Source organism: Castor canadensis, chromosome 11 (assembly GCF_047511655.1).
Source record: "Castor canadensis chromosome 11, mCasCan1.hap1v2, whole genome shotgun sequence".
In the NCBI taxonomy this organism is placed as follows: domain Eukaryota; kingdom Metazoa; phylum Chordata; class Mammalia; order Rodentia; family Castoridae; genus Castor; species Castor canadensis.
In genome coordinates, this window is record NC_133396.1 from 52,318,755 (window position 1) to 52,331,964 (window position 13,210).

General features: G+C 37.6%; 1 protein-coding gene and 1 non-coding gene across 24 annotated transcripts in view; one reads left to right on the plus strand and one right to left on the minus strand.

The window, feature by feature from the left end:
- Ncor1 (nuclear receptor corepressor 1) overlaps positions 1-13,210 on the minus strand; it is a 156,657-nt gene that overhangs the window by 121,487 nt on the left and 21,960 nt on the right. For all 23 annotated transcript variants that reach the window (XR_012438727.1, XM_074046740.1, XM_074046747.1 and 20 more), the window contains exon 3: positions 11,777-11,910. Coding sequence is in view for 22 of the 23 variants with exons in the window: in XM_074046740.1 (XP_073902841.1) it covers positions 11,777-11,910 (134 nt within the window). In the remaining variant the exon portion in view is untranslated. The remainder of the gene's footprint in view (positions 1-11,776; positions 11,911-13,210) is intronic.
- Trnaa-agc (transfer RNA alanine (anticodon AGC)) lies at positions 10,719-10,791 on the plus strand. The gene has a single exon. It is a non-coding gene; the product is annotated as a tRNA-Ala (tRNA).

The following is a 13,210-nucleotide window of genomic DNA, read 5'->3' on the forward strand; positions in this document are numbered from 1 at the left end:
CTCCACCTGGAATCCTAGCTATTTCAGGAGGCAGAGACCAGAAGGATCTCAGTTCAGGGCTGACTTAAGCAAATAGTTCTTGAGACCTTATCTCAAAAATACCCAACACAAAAAAGGGCTGGCGCACTGATTTGAGTGGTAGAACACCTGCCTAGCAAGCGTGAGGCCCAGAGTTCAAATCCCAGTATCACAAAAAAAAAATTTTTTTGCATGAGTATTTGCTTTATTTTTAGACAGATACAAGAGGAAATAACTAAATAATAATTCTATTGTATTCCATATAAATATTCTTACCACAAGAAATCAGTTCCTATAAAGATTCTTTCTAAAGGGGAAGGGGAAAAGTTATGAGAAGCATTAAGAAGATGGAGTTTTGTGGTTATTTTAACCCAGTAATTCCATTTTAGAAAAAGTATGCAACTATGTGCATACTTTTCAAATGCATACCTCTAAAACTTCTCAATGTACTTTACCTCTAGGTCTTTGATATCTACATTATTTCTACTTTGTTAAGATTTAATATTTGCAGCCAGGTGTTGGTGGCTCACACCTACAATTCTAGCTACTTGAAAGGCTGAGCTCAGGAGGTCAAAGCCAGCACCTCCAAAATAACCAAAGCGAAACAGATTGGAGCTGTGGCTCACACAGTAGAGCACCTCCTCTACAAAGACTAAACCCCTGAGTTCAAACCCCAGTCTCACAGGAAAAAAAAAAAAAAAAGATTTAATATTTGCATTGTTACAGAATCGTAATTTCATCTAGTTTTTTCATGTGGAGTTTTTATTTAAATGGTTTATAACTACAAATCCTTTTTATCAAGGCTTCCTGTATTTGGCTAGATTCTATCACCTACAAATTCTTTAAGAAAGTTTTAGATGCTCGGTAATTGTCATGTCTAAGAATATATGCCTGTGGATTTTATTCTTAAACTTTTCTAGTATAATATTCTTGAATCTCAATTTCTTCCTCTCAGAACTTTGAGCTATTGCTTCACTTCTATTCTGCAGAAGTTTGAAGTCAGGCTCTTTCTTTCCCCTGAAAATGGTATGTTTTGCTTCCAGAATTCCTAATTCTTTTACTTATTCTTAAAATTTATTTAATTACAAGATCTGAGATGATATTGATCACTCTATGTATTTTTTTTCTGAAACAAAGTATGTCCTATCAATCTATAAGATTCTAACTTAAATTTCAGGGAAAATTTTTTTATTGTGACTATTATTTCTGGTCCTTTACTAAGTTCCTCATCTCAGAAACATACATTCTTAATTGTATGTAAAATGATCTTTGTCTTCAACTTCTTTGTAGCTGCCTTAATAAAACACTGTCCTTTTCTTCTGCATTTTGATTATCTTCAAACTTTCACCTAAGACAAAAGTTCTACTTTTAATGACACCTACTTTATTCCTTTTTCCTTCTCATTTTATGTATTAAATTTATAATAGTGGGCCAGGAGGGGCACTCAGATGTCCAATTCATCGTTTTATCTCTTTAGTTGTCTATCACTGTTTTTGAATACTTGTTTTAAGTCCTCTCATAGTGCATACCAGTAATGGTACATGTCCTTGATTTTATGTTTCTTATACACAGGTGTTTTCTTTTTTGGCATTCTGTACTGTTTTCTTTAATTTTCTTTTCCAGGAACATATTTGCCTTGTTAATGTCTATCTTCTTGCTCTGGGACGGTGTAGCATCCCTCTCCAGACCTTTTGTGTGGTGTGGACTAAGGTGTGGAATAGTCCGAGTGAGGAAAATAACACAATATGCCTGCCCTTCTTTCAGCTGCAGAGGAAGCAGGGTAGCATAATGGGAATTTCTAAAAGCCATTTACCACCACCCTCATTTAAATTTTTTCCAGTTAGGGAGAAAATTCTAGGATTTTGCTGATGCTCTTTCCTTCTTCAAAATTGTTTTTTTTCAGGGGTAAAAAGTAAGATATAGGAAACAGGAGGCAGAGATCCCAGAAGGACTACAGTTCGATGCCAGCCTGGGCAAAAAGCAAAACCCTATCTTGAAATACCCAGCACCCACATGTACACTCACAGAAAGGGGCTGTGGGGTGTGGATCAAGTGGTATAGCACCTGCCTAGCAAGCGTGAGGACCTGAGTTCAAACACCAATACTACCAAAATTTAAAAAAAAAAACAAAAAAATCAACATACAAAAATCAGTCTAGAAGGACCAGGTGGTGAAGCTCAGTGGCAGAGTGCTTATCTAGCCTATGCGTGGCCGTGGGCTCAACCCCAGCACCACGAAAAAGAAAACAAAATCGGTAGTATTTTTAGACACAATAACCACCTAACTAAAAAAGAAATCAAGCAAATAATCCCATTTACAATAGCATCCAAAATTATAATAGTAGCAATACTTATGATTAACTTTAACTTAGTAGGTAAAAAAAATCAGTCACTGAAAACTATAAAATGATGAAAGAAATTGAAGCCAACACAAATAAATGTAATAATACTCCATGTTCGTGGATCAAAAGAATTAACATTGTTAAAATCTCCATATTACCCAGAGCAATATACAAATCCAATCCAATACAATCTCTATCAAAATCTCAATGGTGTTCTTTACAAAAAAAAAAAAAAAAAAGAAATCCATACAGAAATACAAAAGATTCGAAATGCCAAAACAATTCTGAAACAAAAATGACAAAGACATATGCTACTTGATCTAAAATTGTACTACAAAGCTATAGTAATCAAAACACGGTGTTAATAGCCTAAAAGAGTACAATAAATCCAAATATATATGGCCAAATAATTCTTGACAATAAACCAAGAGTACACAAATGGGAAAGGATAGTCTCTTCAACAAGTGGCACTGAGAAAACTGCGTTTCCACATACAAAAGAATGAAATTGGATATTTATTTTACACCACACACAAAAATTAATTCAAAATGGACAAAAGACTAACTGCAAAGCCAAAACCTATGAAACTGCTAGAAGAGAACACGGGAGAAAGCTCCTGGGCACTGGCCTTGGTAATGAATTTTTGCCAAAATAAATGGGACTGCAAAAAACTGAAAAGCTTCTGCACGCAAAAGAAACAATCAACAGAGGAATTCCAAGATGGCGGCTAGAGGGAGGAAGCAGAAAGCGACCCTCCTATAGTGAAATCTTGGAGAGACCCTGGAGACACACTTTGCAGGCATAATCACCGAGAAAAGGCATAACTTTGACTCCTCCACACCTCCAGCCGGCGCAGAGAATCTCCACTTCACGTTAAACGGAGAACCGAGGAGGCCCCCGGGCCGCCAGTGGCCGGCGCCCATACGGCTTGGGAAGACGCGGACCAGGTGAGCTTCGCGGTACCGCGGTTCCCCCACAGACAAGCCTGGGCCAGAGCAGCATAGCCCCCTGGACAGACTGACCTCCACCCGGGGAAAAAAGAGAAACTGAGTACTAAGCAATAAGAACAGTTAAGACACGCTGGAAAGAGGGTGGGGCGCCCTGAGCGCTGAAGATTGGGGGAAGGGAATCCTTCCCGGGACTGTAAATAAACGAGCCGGCAGGCCGGAGAGGCTCTGGCGGGAGCGGGGCGCGCCCAGCAACCAGGAGCGGGGACGCTTGTGAGAGGAGGGAAGACCCACTTCCCACGTGAACTGTAAATAAACACGCAGGCCTGACAACGCGGGGCAGTGTCGCCTTTCCCAGTGCTTGGAAAGGGAAAAGCCTGTAGCAGAGGCCCCCCTCCCCCGCACAGGAGAACTCTGAGCAAACAAAGCCTGTGGGACCAGGTGAGTGCTAAGCTCACCCCAGAGATCTGCATAAATAACGCCACCAGCTACAGGCGGAGAGCAGCAGGCAGGCAAGCCACAGTTGCAGATACCACTCTCGGAACTGCCTCCAGACGCTTTTTTTTCTTTTTCTCCCTACCTTTGATGAGAGAACAACCGAATTACACCTGCAAGCTGAAAAACTTACTGAAACTGTATTGCATTTGAACTGGGGACACTTGGTGGGGCTTTTTTTTTTTTTTCTTCTGTGTGTGTGTGAGTGTAGTTTTGTTCTACTTTATGCATCCCCTTTGATGAGACAACTACAGAACAACATCTGAGGCACCAACTCCAGGACTGGAGATTGAGACGGACATCCAAATTATTAAGACTGAAATTGCATTGCATATAAACTTGGAAGTTTTTTGGGTTTTTTTGTTTTTTTTAATTTTCTATTTTCCATTTTATTTTAATTCATTTTTATAAATAGATATTACTTTCATATACTTATTTTTTATTTTTTTTATCTTTGATTTTCAATCCTCTCTCTGTCACTCTATTGTCTGTTCAGCTTACTGTCGATTAGTACACTAACACTCCCTGTTTATACCTTTGAAACTCTCTTGTCTGATACCTTGTTCTGCTTTCTCCCTCTTGTCTGTATATTTGTTTTCCCCTTTTCTTTAACTTCTTGCTTTCCATCTCAGCTCACTCTTCCATTCTCAATATTACCATTGTTATTATTACAAGCTAGAAAATACTTAATTACACACAGTACAGGGACAGTAACAACACCAAGGACAATGACAGGAAGACAGAAAAAACAAGGAAACCAGTTTCCCCACAGCAAAAAATTAGTACAGGAACCAGAGGGGAATGAAGAGAACAGAAACTCAGAGCCAGACTCCAACAAAATGAAGATAAACTATGTCAAAGGACCCAATGAAGCCTACAAGAATAATTTAAAAGAAGACATACTACAAGTACTCAATGAGAATTTTATAGAGATGATACTGGATAGGGTCAACCAAAATGTACAGGAGACACTCAAGAAATTCCAAGACAATAAAAATAGAGAATTTGAAAAAGCAAAAGAAGAAATAAAGGAAACCATAGAAGCACTGTATAAACACCAAAATGAAAGAGAGAACACAATGAATAAATGGATAAATGAACTCAGGACAAAAATAGACAACAATAAAGAAGAAAACAGCCAGGATATGGAAAACCTCAGAAAAAAGAACGAAACAGAACTGCAAAACAAAACGGAAGGCCAATCCAGCAGAATAGAACAAACAGAAGACAGAATCTCAGAACTTGAAGATGAAATGGTAATTAAAGGAAAAACTGAAGAACTACTAATTAAACAACTCAAGACCGTGAAAAGAAAATGCAAGAACTCACCGACTCCATCAAAAGACCAAACTTGAGAATCATGGGCATCGAAGAAGGAGAAGAGGTGCAAGCGAAGGGAATGCGTAATATATTCAACAAAATAATAACGGAAAATTTCCCAAATCTAGAGAAAGATATTCCCATACAAATGCAAGAGGCCTCCAGGACACCAAACAGACCAGATCAAAATAGAACTACTCCACGACATATCATCATTAAAACAACAAGTTCAGAAACTAAGGAAAGAATATTGAAGGCTGCAAGAGAGAAAAAACAAGTAACATACAAAGATAAACCCATCAAAATCACAGCAGACTTCTCAACAGAAACATTAAAAGCAAGAAGAGCGTGGGGTGAGATCTTCCGGGCACTGAATGAAAATAACTTCAACCCCAGGATACTCTACCCAGCAAAGCTATCATTCAAAATAGATGGAGCAATAAAAGTCTTCCATGATAAGCAGAAACTAAAACAATATGTGACCACAAAGCCACCATTACAAAAGATTCTGCAAGGGATCCTGCACACAGAAAGTGACACCCAACTTAACCATGAAAAGGCAGGCAGCACCAAACCACAGGATAAGAAAAAGCAAGACAGTAGAGAGTAACATCAAGTTAGGTACACACAATCAAACCTTCAAACAACTAAGATAACTAAATGGCAGGAATCACCACATACCTATCAGTACTAACACTTAATGTTAATGGACTTAATTCACCCATCAAAAGACACCGTTTGACAAAATGGATTAAAAAAGAAGATCCAACAATTTGTTGCTTACAGGAGACTCATCTCACCGACAGAAATAAGCATATGCTTAGGATGAAAGGCTGGAAGAAGATTTACCAAGCCAATGGCCCCCGAAAACAAGCAGGAGTAGCAATACTTATCTCTGACAAAGTAGACTTCAAACCTACATTGATCAAACGAGATAAAGAAGGACATTCCATACTAATAAAAGGGGAAATAGACCAAAAGGAAATAATAATCATCAATCTGTACGCACATAATGTCAACGCACCCAATTTCATCAAACATACCCTGAAAGACCTAAAAGCATATATAAACGCCAACACAGTGGTTGTGGGAGACTTTAACACTCCATTATCATCAATAGATAGGTCATCCAAACAAAAACTCAATAAAGAAATCCAAGATCTAAAATATGCAATAGATCAAGTGGACCTAGTAGATGTCTACAGAACATTTCATCCAACCTCTACACAATATACATTCTTCTCAGCAGCCCATGGAACCTTCTCCAAAATAGATCATATCCTAGGGCACAAAGCAAGCCTCAGCAAATATAAGAAAATAGAAATAATACCATGCATACTATCTGACCACAATGCAGTAAAAGTAGAACTCAACAACAAAAGTAAAGACAAAAAACATGCAAACAGCTGGAAACTAAATAACTCATTACTTAATGAAGAATGGATCATCGATGCAATAAAAGAGGAAATTAAAAAGTTCCTAGAAGTCAATGAAAATGAAAACACAACCTACCAGAACCTATGGGACACAGCTAAGGCAGTCTTGAGAGGAAAGTTTATAGCCATGAGTGCATATATTAAAAAGATTGAAAGATCCCAAATCAATGACCTAATGATACATCTCAAACTCCTAGAAAAACAAGAACAAGCAAATCCCAAAACAAATAGAAGGAGAGAAATAATAAAAATAAGAGCTGAAATCAACGAAATAGAAACCAAAAAAACCATACAAAGAATTAATGAAACAAAAAGTTGGTTCTTTGAAAAAATAAACAAGATCGATAGACCCCTGGCAAACCTGACTAAAATGAGGAGAGAAAAAACCCAAATTAGTAGAATCAGGAATGCAAAAGGGGAGATAACAACAAACACCATGGAAGTCCAGGAAATCATCAGAGACTACTTTGAGAACCTATATTCAAATAAATTTGAAAATCTAAAAGAAATGGACAGATTTCTAGATACATATGATCATCCAAAACTGAACCAAGAGGAAATTAATCACCTGAATAGACCTATAACACAAAATGAAATTGAAGCAGCAATCAAGAGTCTCCCCAAAAAGAAAAGTCCAGGACCTGATGGATTCTCTGCTGAATTCTATCAGACCTTTAAAGAAGAACTGATACCAACCCTCCTTAAACTGTTCCATGAAATAGAAAGGGAAGGAAAACTGCCAAACACATTTTATGAAGCCACTATTACACTTATCCCAAAACCAGGCAAAGACACCTCCAAAAAGGAGAACTATAGGCCAATCTCCTTAATGAACATTGATGCAAAAATCCTCAACAAAATAATGGCAAATCGAATTCAGCAACACATCAAAAAGATTATCCACCACGACCAGGTAGGCTTCATCCCAGGGATGCAGGGGTGGTTCAACATACGAAAATCAATAAACGTAATAAACCACATTAACAGAAGCAAAGACAAAAACCACTTGATCATCTCAATAGATGCAGAAAAAGCCTTTGATAAGATCCAACATCATTTCATGATAAAAGCTCTAAGAAAACTAGGAATAGAAGGAAAGTTCCTCAACATTATAAAAGCTATATATGACAAACCTACAGCCAGCATTATACTTAACGGAGAAAAATTAAAACCATTCCCTCTAAAATCAGGAACCAGACAAGGATGCCCACTATCTCCACTCCTATTCAACATAGTACTGGAATTCCTAGCCAGAGCAATTAGGCAAGAAGAAGGAATAAAAGGAATACAAATAGGTAAAGAAACTGTCAAAATATCCCTATTTGCAGACGACATGATCCTATACCTTAAAGACCCAAAAAACTCTACTCAGAAGCTTCTAGACATCATCAATAGCTATAGCAAGGTAGCAGGATATAAAATCAACATAGAAAAATCATTAGCATTTCTATACACTAACAATGAGCAAACGGAAAAAGAATGTATGAAAACAATTCCATTTACAATAGCCTCAAAAAAAATCAAATACCTAGGTGTAAACCTAAGAAAAGATGTGAAAGACCTCTACAAGGAAAACTATAAACTTCTGAAGAAAGAGACTGAGGAAGACTATAGAAAGTGGAGAGATCTCCCATGCTCATGGATAGGTAGAATCAACATAGTAAAAATGTCTATACTCCCAAAAGTAATCTACATGTTTAATGCAATTCCCATCAAAATTCCAATGACATTCATCAAAGAGATTGAAAAATCTACTGTTAAATTTATATGGAAACACAAAAGGCCAAGAATAGCCAAGGCAATACTCAGTCAAAAGAACAATGCAGGAGGTATCACAATACCTGACTTCAAACTATATTACAAAGCAATAATAATAAAAACAGCATGGTACTGGCACAAAAACAGACATGAAGACCAGTGGAACAGAATAGAGGATCCAGATATGAAGCCACACAACTATAAGCAACTTATCTTTGACAAAGGAGCTAAAAATATACGATGGAGAAATAGCAGCCTCTTCAACAAAAACTGCTGGGAAAACTGGTTAGCAGTCTGCAAAAAACTGAAACTAGATCCATGTATATCACCCTATACCAAGATTAACTCAAAATGGATCAAGGATCTTAATATCAGACCCCAAACTCTTAAGTTGATACAAGAAAGAGTAGGAAATACTCTGGAGTTAGTAGGTATAGGTAAGAACTTTCTCAATGAAACCCCAGCAGCACAGCAACTAAGAGATAGCATAGATAAATGGGACCTCATAAAACTAAAAAGCTTCTGTTCATCAAAAGAAATGGTCTCTAAACTGAAGAGAACACCCACAGAGTGGGAGAAAATATTTGCCAACTATACATCAGACAAAGGACTGATAACCAGAATATACAGGGAACTTAAAAAACTAAATTCTCCCAAAACTAATGAACCAAAAAAGAAATGGGCAGGTGAACTAAACAGAACTTTCTCAAAAGAAGAAATTCAAATGGCCAGAAAACACATGAAAAAATGCTCACCATCTCTAGCAATAAAGGAAATGCAAATTAAAACCACACTAAGATTCCACCTCACCCCTGTTAGAATAGCCATCATCAGCAACACCACCAACAACAGGTGTTGGCGAGGATGCGGGGAAAAAGGAACCCTCTTACACTGTTGGTGGGAATGTAGACTAGTACAACCACTCTGGAAAAAAATTTGGAGGCTACTTAAAAAGCTGGACATCAATCTACCATTTGATCCAGCAATACCACTCTTGGGGATATACCCAAAAGACTGTTACTCCAGAGGCACCTGCACATCCATGTTTATTGCGGCACTATTCACAATAGCCAAGTTATGGAAACAGCCAAGATGCCCCAGCACTGACGAATGGATTAAGAAAATGTGGTATCTATACACAATGGAATTTTATGCAGCCATGAAGAAGAACGAAATGTTATCATTCGCTGGTAAATGGATGGAATTGGAGAACATCATTCTGAGTGAGGTTAGCCTGGCTCAAAAGACCAAAAATCGTATGTTCTCCCTCATATGTGGACATTAGATCAAGGGCAAACACAACAAGGGGATTGGACTATGAGCACATGATAAAAGCGAGAGCACACAAGGGAGGGGTGAGGATAGGTAAGACACCTAAAAAACTAGCTAGCATTTGTTGCCCTTAATGCAGAGAAACTAAAGCAGATACCTTAAAGCAACTGAGGCCAATAGGAAAAGGGGACCAGGAACTAGAGAAAAGGTTAGATTAAAAAGAATTAACCTAGAAGGTAACACCCACGCACAGGAAATCAATGTGAGTCAATGCCCTGTATAGCTATCCTTATCTCAACCAGCAAAACCCCTTGTTCCTTCCTATTATTGCTTATACTCTCTCTACAACAAAATTAGAGATAAGGGCAAAATAGTTTCTGCTGGGTATTGAGGGGGGGAGCGGGAGGGGGGTGGAGTGGGTGGTAAGGGAGGGGGTGGGGGCAGGGGGGAGAAATAAACCAAGCCTTGTATGCACATATGAATAATAAAAGAAAAAAAAAAAAAAAAAAGAAACAACAAAGTCAAACAGTAGATTGAAAAATAAAATTGCAAATATGTATCTGATAAGGGGTTAATATCTAAAATTTATAAAGAATTCATATAGCTCAACAGAAAAATTAATCACCCAATTTCAAAAAGAGAAAAAAAACCTGAATACACATTTCTCTAAATACAAAAAAAAAAAAACTGGCAATAGGTATATGAAAAGATGTCAATATCATTAAATACCATGGAAATGTAAATCAAAACCACTAAGAGACACCACCTCCCATCCATAAGGATGGCTATTATCAAAAAAGTCAAAATGGCAAATGTGTGGACAAGGTGTAGACAAAAGGGTCCCTTATACACTGTTGGTGGAAATGTAGATGGGTACAATCATTAGGAGAAAGAATATGGAGGTTTCTAAAGATATCAAAAATAAGATTACCAAAAGTAAAATTATTTAAATAGAACTAGCATACATTGGTCATACATCCAAAAGAAATGAATGATTTGTGCACTCCCAAGTTCAGTGTAGCATAGTCAAGGCACAAAATCATTCTAAGTGTCTGCTGACACTTAGAGAAACTGTGGTGTACACGCACATACACAAACACACACACACTATTCTGTACTTAAAGGTGGGGAGGCAGAGTGGCTCAAGTGGCAGAGCGCATGCTTAGCAAGCATGAGGCCCTGAGTTCAAACCTCAGTACTGCCACAAAAAGAGAGAGAGAGAGAGAGAGAGAGAGAGTGAGAGAGAGAGAGAGAGAGAGAGAGAGAGAGAGAGAGAGAGAGATCTCACCATTGTCCACAACATGGATGAACCTGGAGGACACTGCACTAAGCTTCCACCCACCCCTTGAGATGTATAGTCCCTGATTAGGCAGCCAGTTCTTATCCAAACTACCCATCTGACCCCCCCCCACCAGATGTAACTCGGCTTTCCTAAAAATTATCACTCTTTATTATGAAAAAAACCCCAAAACCTACCTTAAGAATAAAAATGGTATAAAAAAAAGGAGAGATGGTAAGGACACTGCAAAAATGGGGACAGGCTACAGAGAGGACTTACAGTGCCTGATAGAATATTTAGTACTTTTGAGAACAAAGCCATTAATAAGCCCATTGTTGTAGGTAAGAAAACGAAAGTTTAAACAGTTTAAGTTAGTGATTTACAACGCTGACTGCAAAAGAGAATCACCTAAGAAAATACAGGCATTAAACATGCCTGGGTCCAACCACAAAGATTGATTCAACTGTTCTGTGATGGAACCTGGGTCAACCCACATGGTTCTAATATGCAGCACCAAATTGAGAAAGAGCATAAGCAGTTTATATAAAGTGACCAAGGCCACACATCTAACCAGGATTAAAACCTAGGTCTATCTAATTTTTCACTACTGCAACATAAATGCTAAATTGTGGAAACAAGTTCTAAAAGTGAACTAATAGGCTGGGGGCATAGCTCAGGTGTAGACTGCTAGCCTAGCAAATCCAAGGCCGTGGATTCAATCTCCAGTACTTGGGGAGAGGAGAGAGAGAGAGCTTAAATTTTGTGATTACTACTCCAAAAGATCAACCAATATAAAAGAGCTCAAAACATAAACTATAAATGACCAGTCACAGCTTGGTTAACAGAAAATTTTAAAATAATAAAAATAAATGATACAATCCTAGATGGAAACATAAAAGAAATCCATTACCTGTCAGAACCTGGATGAAATTCTGAAAGCAAGGAAGGTCGTCTTCGAAGCTGCTGTTGTTGCTGCTGCTGCAAAAGCTGTGATGCCTGACTGACTTCAAGATGAGAAGAGCGGTAGTCAGGGACTGCAAATTCCTGGTATTAAAATGATCATGAATTAGCTATTAACGAAAAAGTAGGCAGCAACACGAAATGAAACCAAGTACTCAAAGGCCACTAAGAATGGAAATCACAATGAAGATTTCAACCCAAACAATCAACAGTTTAACCACATTATGAATAAATGAAATTCCAAGTTCAACTTCAATTTTATTCATTCCTCTACTAACATATTACAGTATCCCAGATCTATATTACTCACATAAGCAAAATCTCAAACTCATATGTTCAATATAAAATCCTAGAAAGCATTTCCGTTTTACATTCAAACAAACTAGCACAATCACAGAAATCATTTACTTAGAACCATTTACAAATGAAGAAACAGAAATCCATCAAATCAACTTACCAGTTAGGAATAATAGATTACCATCATAACAAAGTGTTTTTATGCTTGTTTTTCTACTTTTGTTGACATTTTTATATTAGCAAAAGCTTCTTTTCAAAACAAGTATATTGTGCTAACTCAATCATAAACAGCTATTTAAATGCAGAATTACTAAACAAGTCAAGAATTAAAGTATACACCAAAAGGAACTAAAAGCACATAACCATACATAAAACCTTGAACATAAAATTTCAAAGGTCATTATTCACAATAGCCAAATTCCTAAGGCAATAGCAATATTCTTTATCTTCATTTTGGTGATGATTTTATGGGTGAATGAGTTTGTCAAAATGTAATCATAAGGACTGGCAGAGTGGCTGAAGTGCTAAGAGCACCTGCCTAGCAAGTGTGAGGCCCTGAGTTCAAATTCCAGTGCCACAAAAAAAAAAAGCTACACCCAAAATGTACACGTATGTGTATACGTATGTACCCACACCCCATAGAGTTAATTTAAAAAAAAAAAAAAGCAGCAGCAACAACAACAATCTAGAAAATTAGTAATTAGGTGGATAGCAGTGGAGCAGAAAGAACCAATACTCAACACGCAACTACAATAAAAATTCTCAAACTAGGCTAGTGGAGCGGCTCAAGTGGTAGAGCATCTGCCTAGCGAATGTGAGGCGGTGAGTTCAAACCCCAGTACCACCAAAAACAATAAAACAAATCTAAAAAAAAAAAGGGAAAATTCTCCAACCAGGAATAGAAAGCAACTTCTTCAACAAAAAAGGGGCATCAACAAAAACATGTGGCCATCACACTTAATTGTAAAAACTGAATGTTTCTCTACACAGAGCAACATAAGGATGTCTATTGTCACCTTTACCAAGGACCCACTCCAAAGGAGTCCTGACGTAGAACCGACGTGTATTTGGTTGATAAATTTGCCTT